Source organism: Camelina sativa, chromosome 7, assembly GCF_030686135.1.
Source record: "Camelina sativa cultivar CO46 ecotype springtype chromosome 7, ASM3068613v1".
NCBI lineage: Eukaryota > Viridiplantae > Streptophyta > Magnoliopsida > Brassicales > Brassicaceae > Camelina > Camelina sativa.
Window position 1 is genome coordinate 2,802,013 of NC_141886.1, and position 18,601 is coordinate 2,820,613.

The 18,601-nt window shown below is 38.0% G+C and overlaps 5 protein-coding genes and 1 long non-coding RNA gene across 11 annotated transcripts; 5 read left to right on the top strand and 1 right to left on the bottom strand.

Annotated features, from left to right (window-relative positions):
* The first annotated feature begins 1,328 nt into the window (after positions 1–1,328).
* On the top strand, positions 1,329–2,749 carry LOC104700066 (uncharacterized). Of its 4 annotated transcripts, XR_015561848.1 has the most exons (4): positions 1,329–1,711; positions 1,966–2,058; positions 2,196–2,287; positions 2,426–2,749. It is a non-coding gene; the product is annotated as an uncharacterized LOC104700066 (long non-coding RNA). The 4 variants fall into 4 exon arrangements; XR_753509.3 differs by lacking the exon at positions 2,426–2,749 and having other exon boundaries at positions 1,333–1,711; positions 2,196–2,334; XR_002032669.2 differs by lacking the exon at positions 2,426–2,749 and having other exon boundaries at positions 1,368–1,711; positions 1,950–2,058; positions 2,196–2,334.
* A 267-nt stretch (positions 2,750–3,016) lies between these two features.
* Positions 3,017–4,624, top strand: LOC104700067 (purine permease 2-like). The gene is made up of 2 exons (XM_010415515.3): positions 3,017–3,969; positions 4,162–4,624. The coding sequence occupies exons 1-2, from the start codon at positions 3,271–3,273 to the stop codon at positions 4,516–4,518; spliced, it is 1,056 nt and encodes a 351-aa protein (XP_010413817.3). The 5' UTR covers positions 3,017–3,270; the 3' UTR covers positions 4,519–4,624.
* Positions 4,625–11,328: 6,704 nt separating this feature from the next.
* Positions 11,329–12,979, top strand: LOC104700070 (purine permease 2). The gene is made up of 2 exons (XM_010415519.2): positions 11,329–12,225; positions 12,455–12,979. The coding sequence occupies exons 1-2, from the start codon at positions 11,527–11,529 to the stop codon at positions 12,809–12,811; spliced, it is 1,056 nt and encodes a 351-aa protein (XP_010413821.1). The 5' UTR covers positions 11,329–11,526; the 3' UTR covers positions 12,812–12,979.
* On the bottom strand, positions 12,875–14,342 carry LOC104700069 (protein CutA, chloroplastic). 2 transcript variants are annotated; one of them, XM_087458156.1, is made up of 6 exons: positions 14,087–14,342; positions 13,885–13,985; positions 13,748–13,810; positions 13,523–13,554; positions 13,304–13,398; positions 12,875–13,180 (listed from the first exon to the last, which is right to left on the bottom strand). In XM_087458156.1, exons 1-6 carry the CDS (start codon positions 14,266–14,268, stop codon positions 13,099–13,101), a joined length of 555 nt encoding a protein of 184 aa, XP_087314282.1. In that variant the 5' UTR covers positions 14,269–14,342; the 3' UTR covers positions 12,875–13,098. The 2 variants fall into 2 exon arrangements, with proteins under 2 accessions (XP_087314282.1, XP_010413820.1); XM_010415518.2 differs by having other exon boundaries at positions 14,093–14,268.
* A 74-nt stretch (positions 14,343–14,416) lies between these two features.
* Positions 14,417–15,703, top strand: LOC104700068 (uncharacterized). 2 transcript variants are annotated; one of them, XM_087458157.1, is made up of 5 exons: positions 14,417–14,546; positions 14,632–14,709; positions 14,825–14,900; positions 15,231–15,301; positions 15,407–15,703. In XM_087458157.1, exons 1-5 carry the CDS (start codon positions 14,478–14,480, stop codon positions 15,476–15,478), a joined length of 366 nt encoding a protein of 121 aa, XP_087314283.1. In that variant the 5' UTR covers positions 14,417–14,477; the 3' UTR covers positions 15,479–15,703. The 2 variants fall into 2 exon arrangements, with proteins under 2 accessions (XP_087314283.1, XP_010413819.1); XM_010415517.3 differs by lacking the exon at positions 14,632–14,709.
* A 423-nt stretch (positions 15,704–16,126) lies between these two features.
* Positions 16,127–18,506, top strand: LOC104700071 (DEAD-box ATP-dependent RNA helicase 21). The gene has a single exon (XM_087458155.1). The coding sequence runs from the start codon at positions 16,127–16,129 to the stop codon at positions 18,311–18,313; it is 2,187 nt and encodes a 728-aa protein (XP_087314281.1). The 3' UTR covers positions 18,314–18,506.
* Positions 18,507–18,601: the final 95 nt, after the last annotated feature.

Genomic DNA, 18,601 nt, shown 5'->3' on the forward strand with positions numbered 1-18,601 from the left:
GCAACTTGATGACCAGTTTGATCTAGAAACAACTAGAAAGTGACGATTGCTAATTTGTTGTTTTATGGATCTAGTATGTGGTAACTTTTTTTTTTTTTTTTGTCGGCAACAAAATTTCATTAGATCACATAAAGGATAGACAAATTACATCCATGATATTACATAACTTGTTTTACTTGTTCTGGCTTGCTTTGCTAGCTGATCAGCAATTACATTTAGTTCACGGGAGATTTTAACAAAGGAAATCTTAACAAAGGAGCTACTAAGATTTCTAGTATGTGGTAACTTTTAAAATGATGGAATCAGCTGATAAGTTAAAAGGGGATTTTATTATGAAACTGACTGATTGTTTAATTGTTGTTTTATATTGTGGTATAACTTTAAAAACTGGTGGAAATAGCTGAAAAGTTAGGGAAAGATCTCCAATATTTACCATCTCATTTTTTAGTATGAAGGTTAAGAGGAATATGAATACAGTTCCTAAACTCTAACTAAAGGAGAATAAATGTTTTGTCAAAAATGGTTTGTCATTAAAAAAAAAAATTAAGTGAGGATAAAATCAAAATTTCTTTTAGGGGGTAAAGTTAGTGGTAGATTATCCAAGTCATTTAATGGATATAGAACTGACACTTAGGAAAATAAAATTTACTAAAATAACTTTTCATATAGTTATATTTTATGTATTAATTATATGTTATACTTTTATCACAACCACTTCCACCCCTTACCACCACCACCTTTAGTAACATTTCCGACCACCATTTCCGGCCACCATTTCCGGCCACCAATTCCGGCGACCAACTCCAACGACTTTTTAGTAATATTTTTTGGTGATATTCTCTGGCGATCAACTCCGACGACTATCTCTACCGGTTACCTCTGCTGGCCGGCTACCATTACCATCATCAACCACCACCTATCAATACTAAATTGATAATTTTTTCTACTCCTAATCCTAGTTTTCTAATTTTTAAATAATTAATTATTTTTTTCTATAGTTTTTTTTTTTTAGGTCAGTGAACAAATTCACCCTTAACTAAATATATAATAGAACAAATAGTGGAAAGTGTCACATAAATAGTATTTTTGACAGAAAAAAATACAAATGAATAGGTCTTTCTTTAGATCTGATCTGTACTCTTCACTGATTTTTTAGTTTGGATCAATTATATCATCGACTTGTCAATATCAAAGTTCCATAAAAAGCATATAAGCGACAAAGTCTATCAGTCTTTCTTTTACCAATTTAAGAAAATAGTTTGTACACGATCTAAAATGTGTTATTGTTTTCGCAATTATACAGAAAGAAACAGCAATTGTTTTCCACTAAGCCCAATTAAATTAGAAAAATATTGGATAGTGAATTTAGAACAATTTTTTTATTTTTGAATGAGAACTGATTTAAGTCCGGTTCTTATTGATATGTGTCTGCTTATTGTTCGATGATGTTTTAATACTTAAAAAAAAAATTATATCGACTCATTTATTTTCTTTTTTCTCTATCTTTCTCGATAATATCTCTGTGAGATCGACCATCAGAACGACAATCGGAGGAGATGGATGGGTATCTGAGGTGATCGGACGTTTTAACATAATCTCCACCGTCGCCGAGTTACAACGTCGACTGTGGTCAGCGAATCGGCCAGTCGATTCATGGAAAACGATGAGTCTCCTTCACCAAATCGAAGTTTATACAATTGTCTTTGTCATGGTACGTTTCTATTTCTGTTTGTATGAATTAGTTTTTTAGAGATTTGGGTATTTGATTTTGAAAATTAGGGTTCTTCGATATCCTAATTTATTTATGTGATAGGCATGATTAAACTTAGGATTAATGAAATTATCCATGATTGAAGATGAGTTTAGGCATATATTGTTTGTTTCCATCGGTCTTGTCTATTGTTTGAGAGTAGGAGATTGGAATTAATCTGATCATCATGGCGATTAAGTTTACTGGTTTGCCAGGTTAGTGTTTAATGAAGATCTGAGACAAAAGACCTCAAGAAGACCTCAAGAAGAGACAAAAGAAGCTGAAACCATCGCTTCTTAGTAGTAGTGGTAACGAGTTCGGTTATTTTCTTTTTTTCTTTTTAAACTTAGCTCTAATAATGCAGTTTGTGATTAAAAGTTTGTTACTCGTTTCTATTTAATTGGGAGTTACTGTGAGTGACTTTGTGGGTTTTTGTGTAATGCAGTGAGAGCTAACTTTGAGTTCTTGAAGAAACTTGGTGTTGATTGGTGGTGTTTCCATGACATAGATATAGCACCTGATGGCAGTACACTTGAGGTAATAACTCCAGCTTCTTACATTGTGCGATTGTCAAGCAGCATGTTATCGTAATCAAATAGCCATCAAGTTCTTGAAATTCTTCTGGTTCTGTCTGGCGATTATGGTCTTGCGGATCTCTCTAACAAAAACTTGGAGTTACGCTGCTGCTCAAGTGAAGAAGGCAATGGAGGTGACACATTACTTGGGCGGTGAAAACTACGTTTTCTGCTACTCAGGAAGCTGCGTCTCACTTAGAAGCGTTGGGTTGTGTATTGACAGAGGTTTCTCTTTTTCAAATTTCTTTGTCTCTGTTTTTCATTTTGTATGTTTTTTATTGTGTCCTGAGATTTCAGTTGGTAAATTAATAGGTCTCTCTTCCTTCGTTCTCCCTTGGACTAGCAGCTTATGTAACTTCAATATTCATGTATCAAATGTACAATAAAAATTGATTATTATATTATTAAATCTTATAATCTTAAACATGTTCTCCCAATAACCAATTTCTTAACAAAAAATCTAAACTAATAATTTTACATTATTTTCATAATATTTTTACTCTAACAACACCCAAAATTATTCTCCCAATAAAAATGCCCTAATAACACAACACACACTACTTTAGACAAGTACAAACGACAACCGTTCTTTTTTTTATATATTTAAATTTGGTAGATTACAAAATATTACAAAAAGGTGTGTAAATGATAAATGCATTGTACGAAAAATATCTAAAACTTCTAAATTTCTACAATGATTTAGAAGGTGAATGAATATGTATAGAGAGAAACAAAAGTTTGGGGAAAAAGGTCATCACTATCGTGGAGACGAAAGGAACGAGTATACACATTAATGCAAATTAATGGCCAACCTTAGTCCGCCCACTAGTGTGTAACTGTGTATATAAGCCTTACCATATTCTTTCTACCTGAAGTCCACAACTCTTTCTTTGATGCGACACCAATTCTAAACAAGCACATCATTGGCTGAGGCGTAAGAAGAAAATGGTGATGAAGATGAAGAGCGTTCGTGTGATCATAAACTGTATATTCCTAGCGATTGGAAACTGTGGAGGCCCTCTAATGATGCGTCTCTACTTCCACAACGGTGGTGAAAGGATCTGGTTCTCTAGCTTTCTCCAAACTGTAGGTTGTCCTCTTATCCTCTTCCCTCTTCTCTTCTCCTTCCTCCGCCGTCGTCGCCTTGTAAAACAAGAAAAGACTTCACTTTTCCTCATGAAACCTCCTCTCTTCATCGCCTCTGTCGTCGCTGGTCTGCTCATGGGCTTTGACAATTACCTTTACTCCTATGGATTAGCTTATATCCCTGTTTCAACTGCGTCTCTGATCATCTCCGCTCAGCTAGGTTTCACTGCTCTGTTTGCGTTTTGCATGGTGAAGCAAAAGTTCACACCTTTCACTATAAACGCCATTGTTTTGCTCACTCTTAGTGCCGTAGTCCTTGCCATTAACTCCGATAGCTACAAGCTTGCGAACGAGACACACAAGGAGTACGTTGTTGGGTTCCTCATGACCGTTGGTGCAGCTCTTCTCTACGCGTTTATATTGCCTCTTGTGGAGCTTAGTTACAAGAAATCTCGTCAAGGAGTCACGTATACGCTCGTGCTCGAGTTCCAGATGGTCTTGTGCTTTGTTGCCACTTGTTTTTGCCTCGTGGGGATGCTAGTTGCTGGCGATTTCAAGGTACAATATGCTCTTGATCAAAAACGAAGATCCTTGCGTTAAGTTTTGACTTTTTAAACCAAGAGGAGGCTACCTCTGAATTGTGTATGAAACCCTAAAAGGAAGATGTTCGAATTTTGTTTAGGAGGAAAGCTTGCATTTTTTTTATTGCTTTTTCTAATCAAGAATTGGGATCTTTGAATTTATTGGCAGGTGATAGCAAAGGAGGCAAGAGACTTTAAGCTTGGAGAGTCTTTGTACTATGTGGTGGTTGTGTTCACGGCCGTGATCTGGCAAGCGTTTTTCGTGGGAGCTATTGGGTTGATCTTCTGTGTATCGTCTCTGGTCTCTGGAATTATGGTTAGTGCTCTGCTTCCGGTGACGGTGGTCTTGGCTGTCATTTGCTTCCAGGAGAAGTTTCAGGCGGGGAAAGGTATCGCTTTGACTCTCTCCCTCTGGGGATCCGTCTCTTACTTCTATGGACAGTTTAAATCCGGTGAGAAGACTAAGGCTCAAGAGACACAGGAGACACAACTGTCTCAGCTTCCAGTTACTGATTCTGTAGCCTAAAAAGCACATGACATGTCACAGTTTGTTTCTATTAATGATGTCTGTAAAAATCAACAAAGTCAATTTCTTTGATAATTAACATCTGTGGGATCACCGGTTTGCTAAATTAGAGATGATTTTGTCCGGTTAGTTGAAAAGGCTATAACTTTTTGTGGTCTTAAGAAGCTACCAAAGCCTAAAAGTGCATCATCCAAAAGCTAAAAGCCTAAAAACAAAACAATCAACAAATTAACAATCGTTCACTTTCGGTTCTTCCCATCGAAATGAATCTATCGTACCAAACAGTAAACAGTATTTGAAACATATCTCCTAAAGTAAAAAGTAAAAGAAGTACAAACTATGAGACAAATTCTTCCAAATAGTATTATAACGATATATGTTTGATAAGAGATAAGACAGCTGCCAAAGACTCAGTAGTGAATGGGAGTGGCGTATTTGTAAAAAGTGGGACGGTTTTTTATGGATGTGATTTGAATTCACCAATCAACATAACTTTTTCAAGATGCGGTGTTTTTTATTTTGTTAATAAAAAAATAATAGTTTAAAGTGCGGTTCAGTTTTTTAAAGAAAAACTGAAAAATGCATTGAACAGTAGTAATGCTCATATTTCATGTGTTTTGGATTTTTAGGTCCGAATAGTAACCGTGGATTTAGTAATTAGTAGCGCGGGACAAAAAATTTGCTAATGCAGTACGGTCAACTGCGGTACGTGCAAGACAAATGTATTTGTGGGACAAGTACAATTATTCTAAAATAAGCGGTACAAAATAATATTTGATTGGTGAAAAACAATTAGCAGTGCGGATTTCATATTATTTTATTAATAACTAGTATAATTATATATTTTAAGTTGTTTTGTATTAATAAATAAATATTTAATTTTTGTATATATCTAATATAAAGTATAATTGTATCATAGATTTTGTACAAAATATATTTAACATAAGTGAACATAATTGTATAAAACATAACATAAATAAATAAATTTAACTCTAATAAAAAATTCTTATAGATTATATAAACCTGCCCCATGAAAAACTTTTGGACCATATTGAGCACTTTGAAGATCTGGTGACCAGTATCAAGGCCAATGGAGTAACTGAGCACTACATCTACTGCAAACTCTTCCCATACTCACTTGCAGGAGAAGCATCTCAATGGTTAAAACAGTTGCCAGCCGGATCTTTGACATCTTGGCAACAAATTAAGGTTGCTTTCATTAATTACTTTTATGATGATGCTATGTCTGATGAGTTGAGAGTCAAGCTGTCCTCCTTCAAGCAAAGACCAAATGAAGCTTTCAAGGCAGCTTGGGTGAGATTCAACGCTTATCAGAGGGATTTTCCACACCATGGTTTCTCAAGAGTTCAATTGCTGAATATTTTCTTCAGAGGGTGTGATTGGGAGTATCAGTTAGCTTTGGATGCTGTAAGCCATGGAAATTTTAAGACAAGATATCCTGAAGATGTTGAAGCTTTGATTGAGAATTTGGCCTCCAACAATAGTACTAAAAGAGCCGATGCTGAAAGAAAGAGATTACATGGAGGATTTGATGTAAACCAGCTAGCTTCTGTTAATGCCAAGCTGGATTCGGTGCACAATCTTCTAGTGGGTAAGAAGTCAGTCCAATTTGCTGCTGAGGTTGAGACATTTGAGCCAGAGCCAGAGAATACAAAGGAGAATGTCAACTATGTTTATGGAGCTGGGTATCAATGGCAGAGATTCGGTAATCAACAAAGCAACAAGCCTTACAGTGGGAACTCTTCAGGGTATACTCCCAAACATGACTACCAGAAGCAGCAACAAGGGAGCAACTTCACAAGAACCTATGGGAACTCATCCTATCAGTCTCCGCCTCCACAGACTTCCTCTGAGAGTAGAATAGAGGCCATGCTTGATCAGATTCTTCAGGGTCAAGAACAGTTAACAGTGACATTCAATGGGAAGATTGATAATGTCTACAATGAGCTTACTGGGAGAATTGATGCATTGAATATTCATGTTAAGAAGATGGAGAATCAGGTTGCGCAGACTGCTGGGTCTGTGAAGAGGCAAGATGGTTTTCTTCCTGGAAGAACTGAATCAAACCCCAAGCTTGCTTGCAATACCATATCGGTAAGAGATGAAGATGCTGGTGCAATTGTTTCTGCAGAAACAGAAGAGAAATTGACAAATCTGTCGACTCCAGATGATGGTGTCGATCGACACCAACTTGGTGTCGGTCGACACTCATCTCAGACAGATGTGGAAGTTTCAATATCTCCGGTTCCAGCAGCTGTTGAGAGGGTGTACAAGCCTAAGGTTCCTTTTCCAAAGCCAAGAAGGTCCAAGCAGGAGCTTGAGGAAGCTAGATGCAAGAAATTGATGGATAAGGTAATGATTGAGATACCTTTAGTTGATGCAGTCAAGTTTTCTCCTGGACTTAAGCGGTATGTGAAGAGAATGATGTCGAATGGTTTGAGCCCTGAAGAAGGAGCACTGCTTACCAAGGATGTCAGTCTGATTCTTTTGAACCAGCCTCTACAGAAAAAGAAAGAGAAGAAGCAAGAGGTGGTTGTCTCTAAGAAAGTGAGTGCAATGATTCAGTGTAGGACTGCAGAGAAATTACCAGATCTTGGGAGCTTTGTACTTGATTGCACTATCTCTAGAGAACGGTTTGCTCACTCACTTTGTGATCTAGGTTCTAGTATCAACTTGATGCCACATTCTGTTGCTGTGAAACTTGGGATGACAGAATTCAAGCCAACTAGATTATCTCTTATCCTAGCTGATCGATCTCGAAGAATCCCTGAAGTTGTTTTAGAGGATATTCCAATTAAGGTTGAAACTTCATGATTCCCACTGACTTTGTGGTGCTGAAGTATGATAAAGAGCCTAAAGACCCTCTCATCTTAGGAAGATCTTTCTTGGCTACAGCTGGTGCCATCATAGATGTGCAGAAGGGACACATAACACTGAATGTGGAAGGTTTGAGTATTAACTTTGAGATGCATAAACTGAGGAGGGCTCCTACTATTTATGGACAGACTTTTTCAGTTGAAAAAGTTTCTACTACACGAGCAACAGGTTTAGCATCGATCGACGCTCCATTAGTATCGATCAACACCCCTCCGCGACCGAACCCACACTTGTCCAAAAATGATGCTCCAAGTCATAAACCTGTTCCTAAACAGACAACTTACCACTCCACACTCCAGAGTCCACAAGTAAGGCCAAGGTACACATCTTCTGCACCCAAACCCCCTCCTATCATCAATAAGACCTTCAAAGATACAAAAACTGTTTTGCAGTTGACCAAGTCATGAGATTATCGTAGAGCTCTTGTTTCTTCTGTTGATGATTTTGCAGGACATAAAAGAAGCAATCTCGTCCCTAAATCCCGCCTTGGTCTTGTTCCTCACATCCTTGGCAGACCTCATGCACCTAAAGCTTATACACCACCTTGGATGATGAGGCATTATTCTCAGAAGCATTCACTGCCACGTTCTGATCCGCCGGACACCTAAGCTTCAACACAGTCAAGCTAATGACTGAAAACAAGCACTTAGTGGGAGACAACCCACTTCTAGGTTTTTCTTTTCCTTTTGAGACATTTTTCTTTTTGCATTGAATCAGTTTTTGTTTGAAATTTGTTTGAAATTATGAACTATCTATCTATCATGTTGTTTTCAACTTGTGTTTGAGTGTTTCTTAACAGAATAATCATCCAAGGATTGATCCAACAACACATCAACACAACTAACAAGGAGTTACAGCCAAAAAAACCACCATTCATGATGAGTGTCGATCGACGTTGAAATGGTGTTGGTCGACACCGCTGGGTAACCCGAGAATCAGTTCATCTTTTCATTACAATTTCCATACGTTTTTGTTTCTTTTAGCTTTTCTCTTACTTGATAACACTGTGGAAAATGTTGTTTAAGTCTGGGGGAGGTTATCTACTAACTACGTTTTTGTTTTTGAGTTTCAGTTGTGTTAGTCAAAACCATAAAGTTTGAGTCAAATTTTGTCAAAATTTTCCTTTTTGTCTTTGGGAATTATGATCTTGACTAATGATTTCTCTTATTTGGCTAACACTCTAATGATTACTTGTTTATGCTTGATCTCAGAACTGAAGCTTAGAAAGACTATGATCCTTATCAACAATCCCGAAAGCCCTTATTCAATGGATATCTGATTGATCTAACGTTGTCTCAACTTTTATCAGGATTTTAATTGGAATTAATTCTCTTGCCTAGGGAGTTGGAAATCAGTGGACTAGACTTCTTCTTCGGGCCATACAAGACTGTGCAATTTTTCAAAGTATGTCTCCCCTCTCTCTTCTCTTCAGTACTTCAAAAAAAAAAGATCAGAAAATAAAAGAAGAGAGGAGAACAAAAGATGAGATGATTTTGATCAGTTTAGAGGAGTAGGTAAATTACCTGTGACCTCATTATTTTACTCTTGAGTCAAATGATCACACAAAGCTTGGAAGCGAGGGGTAGGTAAATTACCGATGACCCCGGTATTCGCTTACACCTTTGATTCAGAAAAAAAAAAAAATGTTTGAAAAAAATCAACCCCTTACAAGTGAGAAAAAGGAGAGGAAAGGAGATGTATGAAGAATGTCTTGGCCTGAAGAGAGTCCATATGCCATTGATCGATATTCCTTTGGTAAGAATTCACCTTATTTGTGCTTTAGTATTGACTAATGAGATGACAATGGAGATTTCAGAGATTCCAAAGGATTGTGAGATTTGAGTAAGATTTGAGTAAGGAATTCACCTTATCATGGTTAAGTATAAGAAGTAAGTTCTTGAGTTAGGTAAATGAAGAGTGCGAATAAGAATCATCATGCAGTTGAGTGAGTTCCCAGTTTTTAAACCTCTTTCACATGTCCAAACTTATGTTTTGCTTGAGGGCAAGCAAAGGCTAAGTCTGGGGGAGTTGATATATCATGGTTTTTGTGGTTTTTAACCATAATATAACTGTGCTTTTTGAGTCCTTTGATTTGTTTTCTAGGATGTTTTAGAGTCTTAACATGTTTTCTAGGATTTTGGCACTGAAGGAGCGAAATGGAGCGATTTGGATCATTTTGGAGCATTTAACCGGAAGAAATCAATTTGGAGTCTGATCATGTGACCAGCGTCGACCGACACCAAAGGAGCATCGGTCGACACCAAGACAATCCGACTCAAGTCTTCATAATTGGAAGTTTTACAAATTTTGCCTGAAGTCTTCCATAATTGCAACACAAGTCCTTGACGTGTTTTAGGATATATATATATATATATATAATATTTTTAGGTTCTAGAAACCCTTAAGTTATATTTTCCAGCAATCCTGTGAGATTTTGAGAGCTTTTGGAAGAGAGAGATCTGAAATGAGAGAAGAATTCATAAACTCTCTCTTTACTCTTTTAATTTCAATTGCTTATTATTCAGAATTATGTTTTGTTCTTCATTGAATATGTCTGAGTAGTTTGCTTGTTAGGTTCAGAGTTTTTCACAGAGATTTTATAATTTATTAGATCTGTTTATTTAGGATTCATTATCTTTCTAGATCTTCATCTTAGGTTGTTCTTCATATTAATCATTGATTGACCATCTAGAATTAATAACTTAGGAAAATAAATTGATATGGGAATATAATTGATTTTCCTGATAAAACTTTTTGATGAGCAAAATTACTTCTTGCAAAGAGATTTGATTTAGTAATTTTGTGAACTTATCTAAACCTGTTTTTAAAACTGATTTTTAACCTAGAATTTTACAAAGAGATTTGGATTTTCTGGTTTTAAATTTAGATAATATTTGCAGTGAAACTGATTTATTTTACAAAAGTGTTTAGAGTTTTAGATCTGATTTTTAACTGCTTGATCCTAATTTATTGATTGATTTAGTATTTCATAATTTCTTGAGAAATTCCCTAGATTTAGCTTTTTGATCCTTGAATTTTCACAGCTTTTATTTAATATTTTGCATTGCTTTTCTTTATTTAAATCAACTTGTTTAGTGTAATCATAAAACTCTATAATTTATTGTGTAATCTTGAGTCCTTGTGGAATTTGACCCTTAAGTACTACAATGATCTCTTAATTTGAGAGAGTAACTCTAGGGTTTAATTTGAGCATATCACCTTTGATTATATCAAACACTTCATCCAAAAATATTACTAAAATAAATTTTATCCACAATTATATCACACACTTCATCTAAAAATAACATTATTAACACAATTATTACATTTTAAATTTATTTTTAGAATTTATCTTTTAAGTTGGGTTATGGGTTTAGTATTTATAGCTTAATTTTGATGTATAGTGCTGTTTTTGGAGCTTAATAGATAATGTGCTAAATTTAGGAAAAAAAAACTAATTTTTATGTTATCTATGAGAATTGATCTATGATTTATTTAAAATATAATAAAATATATTATTAAGTAAATATATAATAAAAACAAGTAGCGGATAGTGTCACATGACTCTTAAATCTATACTATAAAAGGTAGAAAAAGTAGAGTTTTTGACAGAAAACATAAAACAAATTAATCGGTCTAATTTCTCTTGATTGACTTTTCAATATCAATATCAATTACTATATGGTTTGCTCATTAACACACACTACTTTAAACATTTTTTTTGAATTTTGTAGATTACAAAATATTATTACACAAAAGAAAAGCGTGTACTGTTTTATATTCGGAATGAATTGTCAACAAAGAAAAATTTCTAAAACTTCTAAGTTTCTACATTGATTTAGAAGGTGAATTTATAGGGAGACAAAAAAAAGTTTAGGAGAAAAGGTCATCACTATCGTGGTGACGAAAAGAACGAGTATACAAAAAATAATGGAAAATAATGGCCAACCTTGGTCCGCCCAGGCGCCCACTACTACTAGTGTGTATATAAGCTTTACCATACGTTTCCACCTGAAGTCAACAACAAACTCATTCAGTCTTTGATGGGATACCAGACACACCAATACTAGACAAGGACAAGCACATACAAATTGGCTGAGGAAGAAGAAAATGGTGATGAAGATGAAGAGCGTTCGTGTGATCATAAACTGTATATTCCTAGCAATTGGAAGCTGTGGAGGCCCTCTAATGTTGCGTCTCTACTTCCACAACGGTGGCGAAAGGATCTGGTTTTCTAGCTTCCTCCAAACTGTAGGTTGTCCTCTTATCCTCTTCCCTCTTCTCTTTTCCTTCCTTAGCCGTCGTCGCCTTGAAGAACAAGAAAAGACTTCACTTTTCCTCATGAAACCTCCTCTCTTCATCGCCTCTGTCGTCGTTGGTCTGCTCATGGGCTTTGACAATTACCTCTACTCTTACGGACTAGCTTATATCCCTGTTTCAACTGCGTCTCTGATCATTTCCGCGCAGTTAGGCTTCACTGCTCTCTTTGCCTTTTTCATGGTGAAGCAAAAGTTCACACCTTTCACTATAAACGCCATCGTTTTGCTCACTGTTGGTGCCGTAGTCCTTGCCTTTAACTCTGATAGTGACAAGCTTGCGAACGAGACACACAAGGAGTACGTTGTTGGGTTCCTCATGACCGCTGGTGCAGCTCTTCTCTACGCGTTTATATTGCCCCTCGTGGAGCTTGCTTACAAGAAATCTCGTCAACGAGTCACGTATACGCTCGTGCTCGAGTTCCAGATGGTCTTGTGCTTTGTTGCTACTTGCTTCTGCCTCGTGGGGATGCTAGCTTCTGGTGATTTCAAGGTAAGAAATATGCTTCTTGTTTTTTTCCTATCATCTTTGAGATGAACAAAGTAGGGTTTTGAGAATCATGAATTGGGTTCTTTGAGACTTTTTCTTGTTCTTCAAGGCGACGACGGCGGAGGTATCTGTTTATGGAACCCTAAAAAGGAAGATGTTTTATATAATGAAGATCTGGGATCTTTGAATTTCTTGATTGATACCTAAATGGGAAAATGTTTTAAATTGGCAGGTGATAGCAAGAGAGGCAAGAGAGGCAAGAGACTTTAAGCTTGGAGAGTCTTTGTACTATGTGGTGGTTGTGTTCACGGCCGTGATCTGGCAAGCGTTTTTCGTGGGAGCTATTGGGTTGATCTTCTGTGTATCGTCTCTGGTCTCTGGAATTATGGTTAGTGCTCTGCTTCCGGTGACGGTGGTCTTGGCTGTCATTTGCTTCCAGGAGAAGTTTCAGGCGGGGAAAGGTGTTGCTTTGGCTCTCTCCCTCTGGGGATCCGTCTCTTACTTCTATGGACAGATTAAATCCGAGGAGAAGACCAAGGCTCAGGAGACGCAACTGTCTCAGCTTCCAGTTACTGATTCTGTAACTTAAAAGCAACGTAACATGTTACAGTTGGTTTTACTAATGATGTCTGTAAAAAAAAAACAAAGTCAATTTCTGAAATACAACATCTATTGAGTTGTGAGTTGCTGCTGATACAATAAAAGATGTAATTTATAGAACTTGAGTTGAAATCTTTTAAGCAAATGTCATTTGACGAACTGGTCCAGTATTACACTTGACACGTTTTCTTTTTTTAATACAGAGGTTGTTGAAATGTAAAAGAAACCAGTACTACAAAGCCATTGACCGCTGGACAGCTACGAGACATGGAGATCTCAGTTCCTTGTACTGTTTTTCAACCATTCTAGATACTTGTCGCTTCCACCAGTGATTGGCAATGCAATTACTTCTGGCACACTAAGGAAGCAAGTAAAACCATATTTATTAACTTAGTTTGTGTGATTACTAAGGACAAGGCAAGCATTCGCATTACTCATGTTTTTGAAATGCGAAACATGTCATAGAACAAGGTTTACTTACTCGTATTCATGGTTTGCATTGACGTGCTCGGTTAGAGACTCTAGAAGGGATTGCCTTGTTTTGATTATCAATAGCTCCTCGGAATCACTCCGAACCTGAAGCCAAAAGAATTGATTATGTGCAATGTTCAACTATTAAGACAAGGATAGTCCTCGAGACAAAGATTGAGATAAAAAAAATATATTCTGAAGAAAGATATGTATTGATATCCCTACTTACCTTCCCCTCCCACTCGTACACCGATTCAATGCCTGCATCCAATCAAACAAACGTAAAACATCTTCTAGTGACTGAACTAGTAGTATTCAAAATCACAGAACATGCCAGCAAACAAAGAAGTAAGAGCTGAAAACAAAAGCATTTTGTTTACTCAACAAACTGAAGTTCTGTTCATACTGGAAACAAAGGCTTAATAAGAGGCTAACACAAGAGAAAGGAAAGTACCAGGCACAATGTTCACACAGGCTGCAAGCTTTTCTTGGACTATACTGTTAGCCAACTTCTTCCCTGCCAATGTAACAAACATTGTGACATGTCGATCAATCGAGAAACTAAAAAAAAAGAAAACACCAAAAGCAAACCTGCTTCTCTGTTAGGAACAGTGACATAAACAACAATGCTGGGCACATTTTTGCTGCTCTCCTCCATTTTAATCGATAGAGAAGAAGCCTTACTGCTAGACCTACAATTTCCAATTTCACCAGGTCAACGACAAAAAAAAAAAAAAAAAAAAAATTTACGAACTTTAACAAAAAAAACAAATCGACATTTCCTCGAAAAGGCTCTAACCTAAAGAGAGGAACAACAGAGAAGGACTGTGCACAACCCGATCTGAAGGAAGACGAAGAAAGAGAAGAGATAGAGAGAGTTGAAAGCACGCAAAACGCACCGACGAACGGGAAACGCCGTCGAGATCCGATTAACGCCGATGATACTCCTCTAGTGATCCTCAGAGACGAAGCCATCACTGTGTGTTATCTCAACCGTTTCTTACTTATTGGGAAGAAAGGTTTCTGGAAGATGCTGAATGTCCTAAATTGTAATAAAATAAATAGTTTTGGGTTCTAAATGTAATTTTCAGTAAATAAAAAAATTGATTCTTTATCTGAAAAGTGAGAAGAGGAGAGAATTGTGAAAGTGAGGAAGCTCGGAATCGATTTGTTCGCATTGGAGGATGTGGTGTTACGATTGGGGAGACGGTCATGGCTCTGATTTCTTCAATCTCGATTTCGAGAACTTCAAGGTAAAACAACCAAATTCGAGGATTTGTTTGTTTAAAAATTGTTAAAGTTTCGGGTTTTTGGGTGAATTGGGTGGGGGTGTTGCAGGATCACTACACAGTTCTTGAATTGAGCTGTGACGCTTCTGATGATGAGATTCGTTCCAGCTTTATTCGTCTTGCACTGGTTCCTTTCTCTCTCTTCCCCCCCCCCCCCCCCCCCCCGTAGTTTTCACCATTTCGTATAAACTGTAGTTCTTCAGTAATGGGAGTTTGGCATTTTGTGTTTGGTTGTGTTGCAGAAATGGCATCCGGACAAATTTAAAGAAGAGGATTCTGCTACTTCTAGGTTTCAAGAAATCAATGAGGCTTATCAAGGTTTTTTGCTTTCTCTTTCTCTCTTTAGTGATTAGTGGTGTAGTACTTGTTGATGTAGTTTTGTTTGACAACATTTTCTTGTTAAGGTAGGCTTTGAAAGCTTAGAACTTGAGTGTTTGGAGTGAGTTTTGTTTCATTGGCCCTCGTTATATCTTCTTCTTCTTCTTCTAACTTTGTTGTGCAAAATGTATAAAACTGGCGAAGTGTTTTACTGGTCCTCTCTAGCCTCTAGGGGAAAGGAATCTGTTTTCATTTTAGCCATCATTGGTTCTGTGATGATTGGTTTGTATCAACTTTAACTATAAAGGTTGTGATCATTTTGTTCAACAGTATTGAGCGACCCATTTACAAGGCAGGAGTACGACAAGAAAAGGATGCGCCGTACTCACCAGCACAACACGGTAAACAAGAGTTAGTTAGTTAGTTAGTTACTTCATTCGAGAGAGCGATTACTTTCAAAGCTCCTAGGTTTCTTGATAAATCCCCACGTAATATGTCTGTTGCAGGAACTATTGAACGAGTACAAGGAGCTCATACTGACTTGCAATGGCCTTGGGATGAAGCATTATCTTTGGTAAAAATTAGTAAATTAAGATTAGGTGGTGATAATATGTAATCAATCAGTTTGTATGATTGATGAATTAGCATATGTAGTAGCAGGGTTTGAGTTTAGGATCATCATCAGCATATTATTTAGCAGGGTTGAGTTTTGTGAGCGAGAAAGAGCATCACCTAATTAGCACTGAATCTATTTTTTTAGTTTCTCTACTTCCACATTATGATCAAATGGTTTTTATTAGTCATCTCTCGATCAACCATTATATCTGTGTCTGCAGTTGCATAATACCAAAAAGAAAGTGATGATGAGTGAGCTGTGTCACTTACAAGCGAGTAATCTAACACTTGAAAGGGTTTTGTAATCTTCCCCAAGTGAAATGTCTACTCACAAATCAAAAATATAAAAGCACGAAAACTAGAGAAACCAAGTCGGTTAATCAAAAGAAACTAATTGGGTGGGCTTTAAAACCCTAGGGGGCTTATTAAGATGTACCAAAAATTAGGGAAATAAAAAAAAAAATACGAGAAAAAACAAAATAAATTACAAAGAAAGAAAGAGAGACGAGCGAGCGAGAGAAGAAGAAGAGAAAGAAGGGTTGTAGATCTTTCTTTTGCGTTCCCCTCCTGCTATAGACCAAGCGAACATCTTCTTCATCCACTCTATAGAGATGAAGCGATCAATCAACGAAGTCTTCGGATCTACCTCCCTCGATTCCTCCTCTGTTACTAAGAAGCCTGTCTTCCTCACCAAAGCTCAGCGCGAAGAATTAGCCCTAAAACGCCGCCAAGACCAAATCTCCGAGCAACGTCTCCGCCGCGAGCAAATTGGTCCCTCCGAGCCCGAGACCGAAGACGTTAATGGAGACAACACTAATCGGGATAAGGATCGAGACCGAGATCGGGATCGAGAACCTCGTGACCACGACAGGGAGAGAGACAGAGGGCGAGATCGAGACCGAGACCGTGGTAGGGATAGAGAGCGAGAGCGAGAACGAGAACGAGAGAGAGACCGTCGTGAAAGAGATCGTGAACCGGATCGGAGAAATAGAGATAAGGAGAGAGAGGAGGAGGCTAAGGCTAGGGAGAAGGCTAGGGTTGAGAAATTAGTTGAGAGAGAGAAGGAGAAGGAACTCGACGCCATTAAGGAACAGTATCTCGGAGGTAAGAAGCCGAAGAAGAGAGTTATAAGGCCAAGCGAGAAGTTTCGTTTCTCTTTCGATTGGGAAAACACTGAGGATACTTCTAGGGATATGAACGTTCTCTACCAAAACCCTCACGAAGCTCAGCTTCTCTTTGGTAGAGGCTTTCGTGCTGGTATGGACCGGCGTGAGCAGAAGAAACAAGCTGCCAAGCATGAGAAAGAGATGCGTGACGAGATCCGTAAGAAAGATGGTATTGTTGAGAGACCAGAGGAAGCTGCTGCTCAGAGAGTGCGAGAAGAAGCTGCTGACACATACGACTCTTTTGATATGAGGGTTGATAGGCATTGGAGCGATAAGAGATTAGAGGAGATGACTGAAAGGGACTGGCGTATCTTCAGGGAAGATTTCAATATCTCTTACAAGGGCTCTAGGATTCCTCGTCCTATGAGGAGCTGGGAAGAGAGCAAGCTTACTTCTGAGCTTCTGAAAGCTGTGGAGAGAGCTGGATACAAGAAACCTTCTCCTATTCAAATGGCAGCTATACCACTTGGACTGCAACAGCGTGATGTTATCGGCATTGCAGAGACTGGTTCTGGTAAGACTGCTGCTTTTGTTTTGCCTATGTTAGCTTACATATCTAGATTGCCACCCATGACTGAAGAGAATGAGACTGAGGGACCTTATGCTGTGGTTATGGCCCCTACTAGGGAGCTTGCTCAGCAGATTGAGGAGGAAACTGTTAAGTTTGCCCATTATTTAGGGTTTAGGGTGACTTCTATTGTGGGTGGTCAGTCGATTGAGGAACAGGGGTTGAAGATTACACAAGGCTGTGAGATTGTGATTGCCACTCCGGGTCGTTTGATTGATTGCCTTGAGAGGCGGTATGCTGTGTTGAACCAGTGCAACTATGTGGTTCTTGATGAGGCTGATCGGATGATAGACATGGGTTTCGAGCCGCAAGTTGCAGGTGTGTTAGATGCGATGCCTTCTAGTAATTTGAAACCCGAGAACGAAGAAGAAGAGCTTGATGAAAAGAAAATTTACAGAACCACATATATGTTCAGTGCTACAATGCCTCCTGGGGTAGAACGGCTTGCTAGGAAGTACTTGAGGAACCCGGTTGTCGTCACCATTGGTACTGCAGGAAAGACCACGGATTTGATTTCGCAACACGTGATTATGATGAAAGAGTCCGAAAAATTCTTCAGGTTGCAGAAACTGCTCGACGAGCTGGGTGATAAGACTGCCATTGTGTTTGTTAACACCAAGAAAAACGTAGACTCTATTGCTAAGAATCTGGACAAGGCTGGGTACCGTGTCACGACCTTACATGGTGGGAAATCACAAGAGCAGAGAGAAATCAGCTTAGAAGGTTTCAGAGCAAAGAGATACAACGTTCTTGTTGCAACAGATGTTGTTGGACGTGGAATCGATATTCCCGATGTGGCTCACGTCATAAACTACGACATGCCTAAACATATAGAGATGTATACACATCGTATCGGACGTACAGGGCGTGCTGGGAAGAGTGGTGTTGCGACTTCGTTCTTGACTCTTCATGATACCGAGGTCTTCTATGATCTGAAGCAGATGCTTGTTCAGAGCAACAGTTCGGTGCCTCCTGAGCTGGCGAGGCATGAAGCATCCAGATTCAAACCTGGTACGGTTCCTGATAGACCCCCAAGACATAGTGACACTGTCTATATAAATTGAGTCGCTAGGCTCCTCTGGATTTGTTCTTAAATTTCCCAGTGACGTGTTACCCTTTTGGGATAATTATGATGTTAGTCGCATGTTTCATCTTTATGATTCGTAGTTTGATAGTGAAGGAAACAAGTAGCAAGTGGGAAAGTTGAAACTGGAGTGACGTTTTTTATATTTAGTACTGGGTTTTTGTTCAAGAAAAGTATGTTCGATTCTCGTTATTATTATTATTTTTATTTTTTTCACATTTATATCTTCTCTTTGTGTTTTAAATTGAAAACTGATGCTTGAGAACTA